At 32.5% G+C, this 19431-nt stretch overlaps 1 protein-coding gene across 5 annotated transcripts in view; it reads right to left on the reverse strand.

Annotated features, from left to right (window-relative positions):
- ATP11B (ATPase phospholipid transporting 11B (putative)) overlaps positions 1-19431 on the reverse strand; it is a 111884-nt gene that overhangs the window by 33646 nt on the left and 58807 nt on the right. For all 5 annotated transcript variants that reach the window (XM_040621555.1, XM_040621552.1, XM_040621554.1 and 2 more), the window contains exons 13-23: positions 19028-19267; positions 18255-18430; positions 17745-17813; positions 16329-16402; positions 16152-16255; positions 13593-13774; positions 12234-12437; positions 7015-7168; positions 5280-5382; positions 1652-1797; positions 414-473 (exon numbers count right to left, since the gene is read on the reverse strand). In XM_040621555.1, coding sequence (XP_040477489.1) covers positions 414-473; positions 1652-1797; positions 5280-5382; positions 7015-7168; positions 12234-12437; positions 13593-13774; positions 16152-16255; positions 16329-16402; positions 17745-17813; positions 18255-18430; positions 19028-19267 — 1512 coding nt within the window. The remainder of the gene's footprint in view (positions 1-413; positions 474-1651; positions 1798-5279; positions 5383-7014; positions 7169-12233; positions 12438-13592; positions 13775-16151; positions 16256-16328; positions 16403-17744; positions 17814-18254; positions 18431-19027; positions 19268-19431) is intronic.

The raw sequence follows: 19431 nt of genomic DNA on the forward strand, positions 1-19431 counted from the left end.
GGACTCAGTCACTAAGCTTTCTTCCCAACCCAAAAAAATGCTGTCAAAAAATAAATGAGGTAATCTCCCTATTAGTTACCCTGACATGGCTTGATACAGAGTTTACAGATATATTATACATAAGTTGAAAAAAGTTACCCAAATTTTCTCATAAGCTGTTTACAGTTAATATCTATTTTTAAGAAAGCATCCAGAATTAAAATATATTTTGGTATTAATATTCACTTCAACTTGAAAATCAGAATAAATATTGTCAATGTTATACTGATCAAATGCACGGATTAGGAAGTTTTACTTATTTATCTGCAGGAACAGGAAAAATGTTAAAAAAAATCCCTCCAACTATCTATCAAAAATTGAATACATATACCTTATTCTAAAAGGATAAATCAAAAGCTTCTATTTTTACTTACTTGTTGAGAAAACAAACAGTAGAACTGATATAAAAATTGGGGTGTTATAAAGCACACATTCTGAAAAACAAGATTAAAAAGAAATAATTGAAATATTTGGGTCTAAAAGAGAAATGATTTTTAAAAATGGTTATTAAAGAGTCCAGAAACACAATCCCATTTGATATGGTAAGAAGAAGATTTGCTCATAAGAACTTGTGCCATTATTTTAAAATGTCTAAAAGAATTCTAAGCAGCACCTCATATGTCAGAAGGAAAATACCTTGGACTCTTATTGCTAAGCAATGCCATAATTTTGAATTTACAACTTTCCAGCTATTATTTAATACTTTTCATATACAATATAATAGTATAGTTTATTTATTAACTTTAGGCTATAATAGCTTTAAAATAAAAAATATTTAAAACAATAAATGGAACTAGGATAACGTCTTTCCATTTCAATATACTTATATCACAGCAAAAGCTAATAAGGTAGAGAAAAACTGCCATCATCATTTATTAGCAATATGCAATCTACCTGTACCTGTGTTCTTTCATTGGCTTTTGGCTACTATTTATAGACTATATGCAACATAGGATATTCTGGTGTACTAAATGTCTTGGTACTCAGGAGCTCCTAACATGGGTTCTGCTGAAGTTCACCTTCCCCAAAAGGGTTAAGAGATAAAACAGTATTTCAACATAATTAGTTTCCTTGTAATCCTATGTATTTTACTTTATGCATTTAAAACCTCTTTAATAAGTAGTTTCTATATCTCACTAGACTACCAAAAGGTCACTCATGGCCCAAAAAAGATGAAGAACCTCTGCTTGAAACCACTGTATTGGACTTAAATTAAAACTTATTACTGGTTCAGGACAAAATAACACGAAAGAAATAAAATTAATTACATTCTAATTTGCATAGGATAAAATGTATCAATTTTAAGTGAATTATGATGCTGACAAATGTATATACGTATGTAACCACCCCCACAATCAAATCAGAGAACTTCTCTATCATGCAAAGTTCTCTTATATTCCTTTCCAGTTGGTGCTATTACCTGAACCCTTGGCCTCAGGCAACCACTGATTTGCTTTCTGTCAGTAAACATTAGATTTATGACAGAAATCTTGATATATTCCATAAACAGTTATTTTACTTATAGAAACAATTTTTAAAAAAATAATTTGAATGGTGATCGCATCTCCTAAATTGAATGTAAATGATTGTAAAATATCTCCATGAAACTCACCTTATAAAAAAAATACTGTACAAGGGTAGCTATTCTAATATAATAAAAATGACCATGAACAAAAAGCAATTTGGAAAGGAATTTAAATCTAGCTATTGCATAGTCACTGTTTCTTGCAGCTTGTCTTCCTTCTTTACCCATGATTCCTGTAATAAGACAGAACGACAAGGTCATTGGTAACTGTTAAGTATGATATTCATGATTTATCTGCAATATTTTAATTATCTATAGCAGCTGAATCTGGACTTAGGATCACTATATCCTAAGTAGTAGAGTAGATTCCCAAAAGGTGGTTCAACTTGAATCAAATAGGTAATTAATACAAAGCTACAATATATACCAGGCATGTAACATTGAGTTTCAAAGACTCAGGGTATAATAAAATACAATTAATATAAAAATAACATTCAAAGTTCAGGATCTAATAAGAACATCAAGTTTTACACTAATAGACGCAGAGTACTAGTTAATAGATTTCTAATGATAAAACAGCTTGAACTTTGTTATTTCCAATGAACATAAAAAATATCCAAATTGAATGATTTGAACCTAGCAAAAATGAGCATGTTTAATGGTTTTAAAACTTTGACACACAAGTCAAACAAAATGTGCTCTTTATTTATTTATTGAATTTATTTAAAAAGGAACCCCTGATTTTATTATTGGATTCAACAGGCACAAAATATTTCAATAAATATAACTGGAACAGACCTTATATATAGCAAACAAGAAGACTTACAAAAATTGTACGTAAGGTTTGCTAAAAATTCTTGCATAATTAATAGTGAGAAAAGCTACCACACTCATAACTTTTTATCTTTCCACAATTGTACCTAAAGAAAAAGTTACACGTGAAGTAGCAATCCACCATATTAAATGTCTATGTGCACATTTTGAACAAATGCCAAGTATATAAATATTTTAAATGTTTAAAATTGCTACCTACTTGTTATTTTATCTAATCGAGGCTTGACAAAATGTGCTTTTTAAAAGTGCACAGAATCCTTGAAATCAGTACATAATTTTATCTGATAAATAGGACTACATTTTTAAGGTTACAGTAATCCTTTAGGTTTCAAAAGAGTTATTGCCAAGTTTGTTTTCTGAATCTGGAAACAGCTTTGAAAAATTATTTTTTTAAATTATAATTTTTTATTTTTGTCATAAAGGATTAAAATTTCCCAAATGTATAGGTAAAGATAATTACATTTATAACACACCTAGAGAAGACCACTATTTTCAGTCTATATTCTTTTAAAATTTTTCCTTCTGCATTTTTTGGTGTTTAATATATATATACACAAACAAGTGTACCAAATGAGATTATTTGTTTTATAATCTGCTGTTGTCATTTAATACGTTATGGACATTGTTTATAACATGTGTTTTGTCAACATATTCACTTATTTTCTTAAAAAAAAATCCCTGGATACATAATTGCCAGGTCAACAGGCACACATTTAAAATTCTGTTATACATAATAGTGCAGTTTATATCAATTTACACTCCCACTAATATTGTATATAAGGATTTGCTAATTCTAAATACCTTTGCCAATTCCAGGTTTATCATTTTTTGTAATTTTTGCCAATCTGATAGGCAATTTTAACTTGCGTTTTTTGATCATTAGTGAGATTGAACACTTTTTTCATGCATTTAGTATTCATTTTAGATATCTTCTTTTGTGACAACTGATGACTCACATCCTTCCACATATTTTACCAAAGTGTTTTTCTTATACTCCTTAATTTGTTAAGACCTCATATACCAGAAATATTAAGACTTTGTCATCTATTTTGCAAATGTTCTTTATTAGTTTCATGTTTAAAATTTGCATTTGGGGGTTTTACTTCTGCCACACATACTGATCTCTTCCCTTACAATGCCTTGCTTTCTTTGATATTTTTAATAAAAAGAGCCTTCCATGCCCAAATTACAAGATTACTCATTAAATCTTTTCTCCTATTACTTTTTGTGGTCTTTAAAGTTTTTTTTTTTTTTTTTTTTTTAAGATTTATTTATTTGTGAGATTGAGAGAGAAAGAGAGAGAGCATGTGAGCAGAGGAGGCGCAGAGGGAGAGGAAGAGAATCCCAGGCAGATTCCCTGCTGAGCGCAAGTGCAGGCTCAATCTCACAGAGCCTGACATCATGACCTGAGCCAAACCAAGAATCCGATCCTCAACTGACTGAGCCACCCAGGCGCTCCTCTTTAAAGTTTTTTTAAATCTTTAATCCATCTAGAATTTGTTTAGCTATAAGCAATGGAAATGAATCCAACTTCTTTTTTCCCCCAAATAACCAGTTATATTAATATTTTAATATTAATTATAATTATATATAATATATTTTTTATAATATATATTTTATTATAAATATATATAATATTTTTAATCAAATAATTGATTACTTATTTGAAACATCTCCTTTGTTATGAACTAAATTTCCAGATGTTTGAATCTATTCTGTTCACTGGTCTGTTACCATACTAGAATCAAACTGTTATAAATACTGTAGCTTTTTATGTTTTAATGTATGGTATAAGAAATTATCATCAAATTGTTAGGTTTATGGGAAACAAGAGTATACAAGTTAGAAAGAAAATTAAGTTATCATAATGAAGAGTTAATTAGCCCAGAGTAAGGAATTGATTTGAGGGCTACACTGGAAATATCAGACCTGAGAACTACTTCACAGGACATTACAGACGTGATTCCAGAACAGGGATTAGCCTCTTTTCTAACTCTAAAACTTTATCCTTCATTAAAAAAACCTCAATACTTTTCACCTTTGCTTCTGTATATCTATAATAAAGTTATTTAGGAAGACAGGTCAGAATATGTTTTAAATATGAAATGACTGATAAACATAATAAAATGATATTAGTATTATAAATCCAACAAAAATTTTAGGCAAAAACAGAAATTAGAATAAAGGTTATTAAATTAGAAAATTATTTGAAATTTTGTATTCATTATTATAGTTTAGTATAATTTCTTGTTTCTAAAATTGTCATTAGAATGAGTTGCAGAATCTTTAGATTGAAAAAGAGTTAATAATAACACTCTAAAAAAATGGAAACCATGAGAACTATGTAAATCACAAATTTAGAGTTTAAAAATGATAAAGTAATGTGAGAAAGTAACTTTAAAAGGTACAAAATGGCAAGTAAAAATAAAATTATTTGTTATGAAGGAGAATCGGTAAAGATAAAATTCACTAACATGGTATTTATTTCCTTGAAAATCTGTAATTAAAATATCTTAGGGATGCCTGGGTGGCTTAGTTGATTAAGCATCTGCCTTCAGCTCAGGTCATAATTCCAGGGTCCTGGGATCAAGTTCTGTATCAGGCTCCTTGCTCAGCTGGGAGCCTGCTTCTCCCTCTGCCTGCCACTCCCCCTGCTTGTGCTCTCATTCTCTCTCTCTGACAAATAAATGAATAATCTAAAAAAAAAAAAAATCCTAAAAATGGGGCTTAAGTATAATGGGTTTCTAAAGGGGATACACTGATAAAATACTACATTGCCTTCATATATTTGATACTGCACTTTAGTCCACAAAAGGAAAATTCAAAATCACCAAATAATTATACCAACTTTAAAAATTCAGGAAAAAAAAAAATCAATCACCTATGCCAACATGTGCTTCTTGTATCATGCTTACATCATTAGCACCATCACCAACAGCCAATGTTATAGGTTTCTCAGGTGAGATTTTTATCAGTCTTATTACCTGAAAGACATACAACTAATTAGTTATTTATCATAAAATTTCAATTCTCTTATATAGTCATTTATCTGAAATGACTGTTATAACAACAGTTGAAGATCGCTAGGAGAAGAAAGGGAAGAAGAAGGGGGGGTAAACAGAAGGGGGAATGAACCATGAGAGACTATGGACTCTGGGAAACAAACTGAGGACTTCAGAGGGGAGAGGGCTAGGGGAACGGGGTAGGCTGCTGATGGGTAGTAAGGAGGGCATGTATTGCATGGTGCACTGGGTGTTATACGCAAGTAATGAATCATGGAACTTTACATCAAAAACTAGGGATGTACTGTATGGTGACTAACATAATAAAAAAATATTAAACAAACAGTTGAATAATGAAAAAAATTAATTTTGTACTAGACAATTATATGCACTGGGGTTCATTTTCTGAGGAGATGTTAGGAATGTCTTTCAGAAATGTCATAGCAAAAGAGAATATCATCTTTGAATTTTATGATGGGAAGCAAGAATCTTAAATACAGCTTAAATGTGTAAAAAACTCAATAATAATTGTGTTAGAAAATAATTACACATAATTGAACTTTGTCAGGCAAATTTTCTCAGGAAATCATTCTTTTCATTTGAAGTAGAGGGAGGATAATTATTTTCTCTTGTCATAAAATTTAAGAAATTTAAAAAAGCAACTGAGATTAAATTCAATAAAATCAAAAGAAAGGTTTCTTCGGAATTCTTGAACATACTTAAAGAACCTAGGCATTAGCTCTCTTTGGTCTCCAGTTTTAGTCTCCACAGACTGGGGTACATGGATTATAACAATACAGGCATTTTAACAAAATCCCATTAAGACAAAAAAAAATGTTGATGTCTAATTTATTAGACCCATATGAGAAACAAGCAGTGTGCACATGTGGATTTCAAAGGATACTTGTGAAAGATACAGTATAAGACCCAAATTTTAAAGCAAGAGCTATAAAAAATATTTTTATAGGCTTTCACTTGAATCACAGCTGAAATTTAAGTATTTCTTGTATATACCTTCAAATCACAAGAACTGACTTTTCAAGTTTTTACTAAAGTTTCATCACTTAAGAGCCACTTTTAAACAAAGAATTATCATTTATGAGAATGCAAGAATAAGCAGAGATCCACAGAACAACCTGAAGTGGCAGAACTGAAGTCTAACAGGCTTCCTCACTAGCTAAATAACTTAGGAAACTGTAGTTATCATAGTTCAATTTGTGTCTCAGCAAAATCATAAACTGATACCCATCAAAGACTTTGTAGGTCACTATGAATAGTTGAAACTAACGGTCACTCTGAAAATTCCAAAGGTCTAATGTACTTGGTTAACATTCAAAATGTGGGAAGTGACTGACTTAGAAATATTCATATACTGCATACTACCAAATAGGTCGAGATAAGGCATTAACCTTAAAGAATACTTTTACTTCTTTTTTTTAAGTAGGCTCCATGCCCAGCATGGAGCCCAATGTGGGGCTTGAACTCACGACCCTGAGATCAAGACCCGAGCAGATGTCGAGAGTTAGATGCCCGACCAACTGAGCCACCCAGGAGGCCCCAAGAATACTTTTAAATCTAAATATCTTTCTGGAATGTTTTATAACACAAACATACCTTTGCTTTTTGCAGTGGTGCCATACGACAGCACAATACAGCTGAACAATTTCTGCAAACTTCCATAAATAGTTTTTCATGCTCCCTGAGTGCAAGAGACAGGCTGGTCCCATCCACCACCAGCCCATGCTGAATCACATGATCCTCTTTAATTCTAAGAGAAAATAGTTATATCCTCTGTTAGATACATTGAAGCCATATTATTTATACTCATTTAGAAAACAAAAAATTCTTACAAAAAGATGGACCATTTACCCATAGGCTTTATTGTTACAAAACTGATATGCCAGGGAAGAAACTGAGTTATGATTACCTGAAAGCTGAGATTAAGCAGAACTACGAGTGACTGATATCAATGATGAGTAAAATAAATGATATTCAGTTTTACAATGAACTGATACAGATACAGTAACTATACTAAAATGTGAATTATAACACATAATCAGAGGGTAGTCTTCCTAATTTTAGTATGAAAAACCTTATAAAAATAAGAACATTATTAGCTATACATTTTAGAAATCCTAATTTTAAAAAATTAAATGCAATCAACAATGTTCAGGAAAATTCATGAGCTAGATTCACCATGTGAGCAGGAAGGAATGAAGGAATCAAAATTGTCTTTTGATATTAACCCCTTCTATGTAACGCCAGATATTACTATGGTGGAACATGGATAACATCTCTCTGTGGGCATATGCTATATGAGTACCACTCAAAGTATGATCTGATTACGGACAGCTGGGCAAACTGCTGCCAGGAAGAGGCAAAAAGCTTGCATCAGTATGTGAATCTACTACAATACTGGGCACACTATTTCATTCAACTCTTTCTCCCCATTCTCCCTTAGTAAAAAGACTTTTATGATAAAAAGCAGCAGTGTCTAGATCTATATTCTGCAGCAAACTCCTTTATGTAGTTGAACGCTAGCACTCAAAGTAGCACTGTGCTACATCCATATGGAAAATACTATAGCTCACCACTGGGTTCACAGTATATCAGTCTGTTACTGAGAAATATCCCTCTATTTTTTTTTTTCCCACTTGGTGCCTTGTTTTAATTTTTATTTAAATTCAATTAATTAACATATAATGTATTATTAGTTTCAGAGGTAGAGGTCAGTGATTCAGCAGTTTTATATAATACCCAGTGCTCATTACATCACATGCCCTCCTTAATGTCCATCACCTGGTTACTCCATCCCTCCACCTCCCTCCCCTCCAGCAACCTTTAGTTTGTTTCCTATGCTTAAGAGTCTCTTACGGTTTTTCTCCTTCTCTGATTTTGTCTCGTTTTATTTTTTCCTCCCTTCCCCTATGACCCTGTTTTGTTTCTTAAATTCCGCATATGAGTGAGATCATATGATAATGTCTTTCTCTGACTGAATTATTTCGCTTAGCATAATACCCTCTAATTCCATCCACATCATTGCAAATGGCAAGATTTTATTTTTTTGATGGCTGAGTAGTATTCCATTATATATACCACATCTTCTTTACCCATTCATCTGTCGATGGACATATCCCTTCATTTTTATTTCATTTTTCCCAGCTTTGTGGAGATACAGTTGACATATAACTTTATTTAAGGCATGCAATGTGATGATTTGCTACCCATATATATTGCAAAATGATTACCACAATTAGTTTAGTTAACACCTCCATCCCCTCATGTAATTACCATTTTTTTGGTGTGGTGATAAATTTAAGATCTACTCTGTTAATAATTAAATATATAATACAGTACTGTTAATTGTTATCATGCTGTACATTAGAATCCCGGGACTTACTCATTTTATATATAAGCTACAAGTTTATACTCTTTAACCATCATCTCTCCATTTTCCCCATACACTGGCCTCAGAAACTACCATTCTACTCTCTGCTTCCATGAGTTCAGGTTTTTAGATTCCACATGTATGTGTCTTTCTTGGTCTAACTTATTTCACTTAGCATACTGCCCTCAAGGTCCATTCATGTTGTCACAAAAAAAAATTTGCTTTTTTTATAGCTGAATAATATTCCTGTGTGTGTTTACGTGTGCGTGCACACACACACACACACAAACACACACTCTTTTCTTTATCCATTCACCCAACAACAGATACTTAGGTTGTTTCCATTCTTGGCTATTGTGAATAATGCTGCAATGAACATGATGGGGGTGCAAAAACCTCTTGAGACAGTGACTGCATTTTCCTTGGATATATATTCAGAGGTGGGACTGCTGGATCACACAGTTCTATTTGTAGTTTTTTGAAAAACCTCCATATTGTTTTCCATAGTGGCTATTCCTTCCATTTTTAAAACAAAAGTGAGAACATTATCAAATGAGCAACAAGCTTATTATAAAAACTAAATATATATCAACGGATTTTAGTCTTATAAAAAATATGTTGAGTTAAAATAATGTCTTTCACAGTATGCCTAATCACTATTGTGTGGCACTGTAACTAATAAGTGGTCAACAATTATCTTTTACAATGTAAAATTTTTAAAAATGTATTTTTCTTCTATTAATTGCCTAGTATCTGAGAGTAACACCACACTGACTGTTCTTCCTCCCTATCGGCTAAACTTTACTTAGCAACCTGTGCTCCCTCCAATGTGCTCAGTCTAAGCACTGCCTGAGTACATGTCTCAGAAGAAGGGGGTAGCAAGCAGCCAAGAGTGGGAGAGATCAGATCAGTTTTCCTCTGGAAACTTCCCAAGGCACACTAAATTATGTTCTCTCTGGACAGGCTTTATAGGTCATCATATTATTTTACTATCCACGAGATATTTATGAAACATGGGAAAGTATCTCACAGTTCTGGCACATAGTAGGCAGCACCTGTTCATCTCTGTGGCTTCACGTCTCCGTACTTCCCATACCCTCTTTCCATCTATTGTGTTCTCTGGCCATACTCAACTACAATCACCTCTCTCTCAGCTCTGGAAAGTTACATATGCTGCCCCTTTTGCTTTTTCATGTCACTCTCTGACCAGTTAACATTTCTTTTGGGAGAAAACACAGTCTTGAGTTTTTCCATAGAGCTCTGTTGCCTAGGCTAAGCTTCCCTCTTCTATTCACCCACAGCTTTCTGTTCTTGCCTGTTACAATCCCGTTGTGATAGGTCTAGGACAGTAAATCTACTTCAGTTTTTCCTACAAACTTGAAGTATTCTGAGTAAACAATACCAGTTATATGACTCTCTATTCCAAATTCTAGATACCAGACCAACAATATATGTTTGTGAAGGAAAGGTATATAAACTAAAACTTCCAAAAGTATGTAATTTGTTCTACCCAAGACTTTTAGAATAGACATTTCCTGGAAGCCTGTAAATCAAAATCCTATTGACTTCTCTGGTTATTTCAGGAAACATATTCTACCAAAAAGATGGTATCTCTAAAAATGTAATATAAACTTCATATAGCAAGCCTAAAAAAAGACTTTATAATATAGTTTTTGTACGAACAGGGAAATAAATGATATTCATTATCTTAACAGATTCACTAAAAGCACATATATAGAAGAAGACTTAAAGAAAACATTCTAAAATACAATAATTATCTTTAGATGGCTGTATTATGTTATGTTCCATCATATCTTCTTTATCATCTTCAGTATCTTTTAAGTGGCCACTTATTACTTTAAAAATTTTAGAAAGCATATATAAAGTAAATGATTCTGAGCAATTAATTTCTATGTTTTAGGGAGTTCTTGTTGACATTATGGTACTTAAATGTTTAAGCAGCCACAATGGTGTTGTCACTACTTCCAAGCTATAGTATAATTACCTAGATCAATCCCCTTTTTAAACTCAAGCAAAGAACTTTCTGAGAGTTGTATTCTTTAAAACATTCCTTAAATAAATTTTCCTTTGATGAAATTGAGTTTAGTACCACATCAATGCCTGCATAACAAATGTGAATAAAGCTCTGAAAACACACTGATAACTGGCACTCTTNNNNCTCTTTCCACATTTGTTTTTCTGTATCAGCATCACAAGACTACAAATGACAGGCACCTGTAGGAGACTTAAGATGCCGACATATGAGCAACCCTGATGCTTACACTGAAGCACTCCTTAATCTACTGTGAAAAATCAGAATGTTAAAGGGAGGTTCTAAATAAAATTGATCTATTAAAAAAAGACTTAGAAAAAAAGAGAATGAATTCAGAGTATAAATACTTGGGTAATTATCTTTGAACAATAAAATGCAGATTAGTTTCCCAGTTTAGTTTTATAAACTAGATCAGGGTTTGGCAAGTGTCTTCTGTAAAGAGACAGAAGTACATATTTCAATTTTTGGTTTTGTGCGTCAAGAGGCTAAACTGGAGATATAATATAGGTACTTATATTAAAAGAGAGACCACAGATTTTGACAAAAATTTTAATTGACTGAGTAAAAATGTAGTAATAGTAATTGAGCACAATTTTTTAAGTAACATAAATCTACCAATGAGAAGAATGGAAATCTTTTCTTTGGGGGCGGGAGGATAACCTTTTGCTTAACTGGGGTTTAAAGTTACTGTTCTCTATCATCAAAATCAATTGCAAATGTTCACCTTTTAATGCTAACCTATATGAGATTTACATTTTAACACAATAGAACTATCTTTAATAAGATTTTGTATTTCATCTTTGAATATGTCTTTTCAATAGTATATTAAAGTGTCACTGATTAATAAATACAATGCCATCTAATTTGATAATAATATAATCAACACTCCACTGTGCATTAAAAGTATGATATTAAAAGTCCATTTTTCTTTTGTTTGGCTATGATAATAAAATACTACTAATAAAAATACAGTAAAATGTCATAGGGCAATATGGGTGGCACTCAAAATACTATTGATTTAGAATAGTGTCACTGTAATCTGTAGTATATCAAGCAGCAGTGAGAAATCATAAAAGTGCTTCCTAAGGTCTCTGTCACAACTATCCAACCAGACTACTGTAGTGCGAAATCTTTTACTGATGATATGTAAATGAATGAATGTGCCTGTGTTTCAATAAAACTTTATTTACAGATTTAAAGGTAAATTTAAATGTAAATTTCATAGGTTTTCACATCACAAAGTATCACTGTTCTTTGGATTCTTTCTCTTCCATTAAACAATGTAAAAATTATTTTGAGCTCATGGGCTATAAAAAACAGGCAATGGGCCATCTTTGACCCATGAGCCATAGTTTGCTGACCCCTGAACTCATGAGATAATTACATTCTTACCTTCTGGCAAGCTGCCTTAATTGTTCAGCACATTCGCTGTCTGATTTCTGGTTTATAAGTTCAAGGATGTTCATGGTTCTGTGAAAATGTCCACATGATAAACTCACACTAACAGCTGTTTCATGTTTATCACCAGTCAATACCCATACTTTGATACCAGCCATTCTCAACGCTTCAATAGTTTCTCGAACTCTATCTTGTAGCCTGAAAATAAAAGAAACATTAGCAGTAGAGAATACTTCTTTGACTATTTTAAATATAAACCAGATAGTACATGTAGGGTAAATCCTAGACTCCCTGACTTAAAAATATTATAGTATAGTGATATAACTGAATTTTTTCCCATTAGGGAAGAAACAGGAGTAATCAAATTAGTGATCATCTGGTTAACGTAACATCTAGAACTTTATATTTTAAGAATATATCTTCAAAGTTGATTTTTATAGAACCAAACTAAATATATGGTCTTCATAAACTCCTATTTCATTTAGAAAGACTTAAATTTGAAATCAGAAGATTTTTCTCACTTTTCATAAGAAAATTTCTCATATCAGTAGTTTAACAATCAAATTATGCACAATAAAGGATGATGTAATTTCAGGTGAGTCTGAGAAATCTCATGAGGACAACTGAAAGGTAAATGAAAACCTTAATTTAAAAAAATGCAAACACTCTTAGAGACAGATGGTGGGGAACAAAGACAAAATGGACCTCAAGGAATTCACAAACTAATAGTGGAGAAAGTCTTTAAAAAAATAATTGTAATATACTGCCACAAAAACAACACAGAACTACCTACAAAACTAATACTTCTCAAAAAAGAGAATTTTTAATCCTATTGGGGTAAGGAAAGGTCTTACTGGAGTGGGGGTACTATCTGAGCTATACTTTGTAAAGACATTCACAAATGGGTAAAGGAAAAATTATCCAGACAGAAGGCACAGCCTCGCCAAAGAACAAAGGCACAAAATAGAATAGTTTTAACTATAGTTGTTCAGAGAACTACATACAGTTTGGTATGGGTGAAACAGAAAGTGGAAGTAGGCAGTGGTGGGAAATGAGGCTGGAGAATTAAGCAGATGCTTAAAGCCTTTGTATGGCACACTGAGGAGTATTCTAAAAATCCAAGCCTACAGGCAAAACTATACATAGCAGAATTCTTTCATCTATTTAAGACCTCTGGCTAGAATAAAAATTGTATATACTGAACAGGAAAAATTAAGGCTTTAACTCTATATTTTGATTTAAAATACATTATTATAGGATGTTAATAAATGGAATTTGTCATAAATTAGAAACACTTGGCTAAGAAAATTCTTACAAGAGAAAAAGGATATTGCCTGTTTGTCTGATGCTTACCTGTCTTCCACTGCTGTAGCTCCAAGTAACATCAGGTCTTTCTCTATGAACTGGAAGACATCTGCCAATTTCTCTTCCCGTTGTTGCAAAGCAGTCCTGGCTTCAAACAGACGTCTATCTATTTCTTCATACTCTTTAGATGTCAACTGTTTATAGGCCATACACAGAGTTCTTAGCCCTTTCTAAAACAGAAAAATTAAAGACAAAAATTGAACAAAAATAATTAAAGAGAAATTAAGAAGTCACTGAAATAAACTGAGGATGCCTTACCAAAAATCAATTATAAATAATTTAAAAAGTACTATCATTTAGCAATAGGAAATAAATGAAGTGTCACAAAGCCCTCATGACCTGAGTTATGGGACACATATTATCATAGCTCTTATAATTTCTGATGAGTTCTTAAAAAGTTGCTAAAAATAATTAAAGTTTTTAAATTGTAGAATATTAGAGCCTAGACAGGATCATAAAGATTATCTTACTGTGGTTTTAAAACTGTTTTTCCTGGAAAGTCAGAAAGTTCTATAGGGGTAACTTCAAGACTGTCAAGAGAGAGGCAGCTCCAGGTTCAACTCTCTTGTTTTAACACTTACAAATCCACTCTTACGTACTTTGTAAGAAATTTTTTTAAGCAAAGGGGACCATAATTTCCTGAGAGTTCATGGTATGATGAATTTACAGTTCAAATAACCAGGTCTGTAAGGTGGCCCTTATCAAATAAACAATACTTTCTATAGTCACCAAGTGATTTTAAACTCTACCATTACATAACTTCACTGGTGAAATGGAATTACACAACACTTAGGAATATATATTTGATTATCTGGTTCTCCTGGGCACAAATTTTTCTTACGGTGTTACTATTTGAAAGTTGGCGTCTACATTTAAAAGTTACACAAGTTCCTTCTCTTGCTGTATTCTCCCCAGAAAAACCCAAAATAAATATATTTCTTAAAGATTGTATTTATTTATTTCACAGAGAGAGAGAGAAAGAAAGAGAGATAGTGAGAGACAGCACAAGCAGGGGGAGCAGCAAGCAGAGGGAGCAAGGAGCCCAACTCAGGGCTCGATTCCAGGACCCAGGGATCATGACCTGAGCCGAAAGCAGATGCTTAACTAACTGAGCCATCCAGGCACCTCCCAAAATAAATATTCTAATAACAGAACTTGGAAAGGGTACATTTTAAAATACTACATGACACTATTCAGATTTCTAAATATTGATGCTCCTTGATTCATAAATGACCCACACCTATAAATAACTTTTTCTTAAACAACAGTTAAGGAACCATGAGAGTTATTAATATATGAAACTAATTCATTTTACCACAAATATTTACTGAATGCCAACTATGTGCCAGTATGGTTCTGAATTAAAATGAGTGTAAGGTAGAACAATGTCTTTGTTCTCATGGATGTTACCTTGTGATAGATGAACTAGATCATAAACAATTAGGAAACAATGGGAGAAAATAAACCAATGTAAGTAAAGGAGGCAGGTGAGCAGAGATGAGTATAGAGTAATCATTTATAGAAATGCAGAAATGACAAATCATGAGTTCTTAAGACTGAGAGCTGCCTAAAAATTTTCCTCTTCACATGAATTTTAGCACTTTGTTTTCGTAAGATTCTCCGACATTTTTCTAGTGAGAGAACTAATTCACTAAACCATAAAATTCACTCCTTTAAAGTGTACAATTCAGTGGTTTTTTAGTGTACTCACAGAGTTGTACTATTACTATCTAATTACAGAACATTTTCATCATCCCCAAGAGGAATCCCACATCCATTAGCAGACACTCCCCTTTTACCCCTCTATCTAGCCCCTGGCAACCACTAATGTGCTTTTTGTCTCTATAAATTCCACTATTCTGGATATTTCGTAAAAATGGAACACGTGACCTTTGTAACTAGCTTCTTTCACTACGCATAGGAAGTTTTCAAGGTTCACCCATGTTATAGTACATGAGTACTTCATTTAATGGTCAAACAACATTCCATTATATGAATATGACACACTGTTTAATCAATGCATCAGCTGATGGACATTCGGATGTTTCTACCTTCTGCCTATTTAGGAATAATGCTAAATTTCTGTGTGAACATATGTTTTCAGTTCTCTTGGGTGTATAACTAGCAGTGAACTCCTGGGTTATATAGTAACTATATTATTCTATGTTCTATGAGAAACTGTTAAACTACTTTCTAAAGTGTTTGTATCATTTATAATCCCACCATCAATGTATGAAGGTTCCAGTATCTCCGCATCCTTGGGATTCTCCTATATTCTTTAACTAAACTCCTCTTCTTAATATGTTAATTTGAATGATCTTTGCAGCCAACCAAAAAAAGCTGACTGTTATAGGTTCAAAGAGAAGACTTGTATTTTAGCAGGTTGAAAGTCAATTTTTCATCAAAGAATGTGGAAGCCAACACATAATGTAACAGAGCTGCAGAGTTTCTATACTTTTTGATAAACTACTAATGCAAAAATGAAGCCTTAATTCTTTTGTATGTTTATCTTTTAGAGTTTTATATATCTTAGAAATTTACACTCACCAAAGCAAATTCATCTACATGAATTCTGGTTTTTTCTATTTCTCCACCTATACATTTAGGAAGAATTGATGATTCAGCTCCTTTAGCAAATAAAAGCTTCTCACCTAAAAAGAAAAATCAGTTATCAAACTCTTAATATTAGATAAATAAAAATTCATAAAAGTTTAGGTAGGTTACCTGAAGGTGACTGAACAATTACACTCATTCTCCTACGATCTGAATCAAATTCGAGAATATGAAGCAGTTTGTACCTAAAGAAGAAAAATAAGAAAGACCAAAAGTTTACTTTTTTTGGAATAATATTAAGTGAATATTTGAAAAGAATTCCTATAAAAGATAAGATTTAGAACAAGAAATTAATCTCAACTACATTTTCAAGATGATGGGTTATGAATCATTAATAACAACATAAGATAGAAATAGAAGAAACTGACATTTATTGAGTACTTACCAAATGCCATGTATTTTACATACCTTATGTCATTTAATACCCATGAGAACCAAAGAAGGTAGGTCTTATCTCACTTTACAGATGAGGACTATTAAACTCAGAAAGATTAAGTAATTTTCCTAAAGTCAAATAAGCTTGTGAGTGGCACAGCAAGGATTGGAATCCAGATCTGCCCAGCTTCACGTTTTTCTCACTAAAAAAGGTAATTGATTCTCAACCCTCTTTTCTGCCCAAACATACCTGAGAAATACAACACACTCACATTAGTAACAGAGGATCATTAAAGCAGTGATTCTGAACCTGACAGTGGATGTATGTACAAGTGGGGGGAACAAATGCCTTTATCAGCAGTAGTAAAAGAATTTGTGTGGTTAGGTCAGGTGTGGCTTGACGTTTTCTGGATGGATTTGCATAGTGATATACATATGGAATGATGTGTACATCTCAAAAAACAAAACAAAACAAAACAAACCAGAGTGGGATGATGGTTCATAAGTTGATGAAACGAGCTAGACAGGATTGTACATGAAAAGAGACAAAGAATGGCCTCTATTTTAGTTTGGAAAAGCATAGTTGGGAAAAGGACAGTTGGAGTTGAGATATGACTGGAATTGGTATGACTATGAAAGGTATGAACAGAACAGGAATGGACTAATTTATCAAGCAGTGTAAATATTGGAAATAGGCAGTTGTTCCTTAATGTTTGAAAAATAAAATCATAGGAAATATAAAGAAGTTTTTCTTTATTTAGTGAGAACTCATGAAACTCATTACCCCAGGAGTATAAAAGAATAAACATATGAGTAAATTCAAGAAACATTAAGCTAAAACACAAATGAAAGATTCAGAGTAGGATACTGTTACCACCGTGATGAAGTACGACATAGCATTACATCATTCTAGAGCAGGGGTCAGTAAACTTTTTCTATAAAGGTCCAGATAGTAAATATTTTAGGCTTTGCAGGCCATATAGAGTCTCTGTTGCATTAAAAAAACAAAAAAACCCACAAACCCTTAAACTATGTAATGAGGTTTGCAGGCTGTATAAGCCAGCTGTAGGCCAGATATGATCTACGGGCCATAATTTACAGATTCCTGTTCTATATTAAATACAAAGAATACTACAGTATAAAAAAAATTACCGTTCCAGTTTTCCAAGTATTTTAATTTCCATAGTTTCTTCAGAATTGCCAATAAATACAATGCCAATTCTAGGGATTAAAAGATAAAGAAATATAAAATTTAAGGATGATATTTCATGTTTTATTTCCTTATAACTTAGAAAGAATAAAAACATTTAAAGTATACATTTAAGATGTATTTAAAAATATTTCTTTGAATATGGCATTGTTTCTAACAACGTGAAGAATCACAGTAGGTCCAAAGCAACACATACGCAAGTATTTCTCACAAATTATATTATTCATATGTCATAGTAACCAGACTTCTAAAGATCTCTTCAAAATATGATTCAATGCAAGCTTGACAACAAAATTAATGACACATATAAAATTCTCATTTACAATTTAAAGTGCACTTCTACTTTTATGTGTTTATGAATTTTGTCAAACAATTTAAAGTAATTTTCTAGTATTTACACATTCGTATTTAAAAGGTGTTTTTCTGAAGATTTGGAAATTAGATCAAACTACCTTGCAGCAGCTTCCACTAGAGCCTTTTCATCTGGTGAAGATGCATAGTATTCCAACTGGGAGGGTGCAAAGTTGGATTGCCAGGGACCATCACCAATGCCATCGGTCTGAACATTGCTAATCTGTACAGTGTGACAGAGACTAACTGCTTTAAAGAAGAGATCGTGTTCTTTAATCTGTAGAAAGGTAATATTCTCAATAAAAATACCATTCCCAAGTAACATTTAGAAACTGTAAGCAGGATTCAAAAAAAAAAGTCAATAAATACAGTTAATAATTTGGCTCTCTTAGATCTACAAGAGAAATGTTACAATCCTGAACTGCCTGAATGCTAGCTGGTTGCTTCTGACTCCAAAGAGTAAAATGTCACATTTGCTCATGACCCTTCAACACAAAAGTGTCTTTTTAGGAAACACAGCCAAACTGTAAGTAAAGATGAAAACTCTTTTGTGGAAAAAGTGAGATCTCAAAAAGTATTAAATACATTTAAGCTCTATTTCTTAGCAAAGTCTTCTTTTCTTCTTCACTTCAAGGCAGTAAGCGTTCTCCACTTAGTCTCATTTAAATACTCAGAGAAGTAAGGCAGACACATATTAATTTGCAAGTTAAACTGGATTGTGACTACAAATTCTCAGTGCTAAATCAAAGGATATACATTTCAAATATATATTGCTTGCCCCACTAACACTTAAACTTTTCTCCCACAATCCAGCAACTACCAAAGAGAATTATTGCAAATGAAATTTCAATTTATTAATTTAAAAGTTGCTTACTAGTTCAGTTTCATTTTCAGGACTGGTTCTGAAAGAACTGGTTGTAAGATGGGATAAGTTGTTAAGATGGGATAAACTATTAAGATAAGATAAGCTTCCTTCTGGAGAGTCTGGTGTTGGTCCTTCAGATACAAGTCTACCGTTGATTTCTTGGTATTTTATGCCATTAATTGAACATTCCCGAAACTGCATCTCATTTTCTGTCAGTGTACCAGTTTTATCTGTAAACACATACTCCACCTAGGGATGCAAGATAAAAGAAAACAAACTTTTGTGCTTATTGTCCTACATTAAACAAAAAAACCTTGTCCTCCTCTGTCTCCTGAAGTCAAGCTTACCTATTAACATTAGTATACTGATGCTGAGATTTTTTATAATCTAAGCACAAATAAAGATGCACAGAA

The sequence above is a fragment of the Ursus maritimus genome, unplaced genomic scaffold (genome assembly GCF_017311325.1).
Source record: "Ursus maritimus isolate PB19 unplaced genomic scaffold, ASM1731132v1 scaffold_4, whole genome shotgun sequence".
Classification (NCBI taxonomy): domain Eukaryota; kingdom Metazoa; phylum Chordata; class Mammalia; order Carnivora; family Ursidae; genus Ursus; species Ursus maritimus.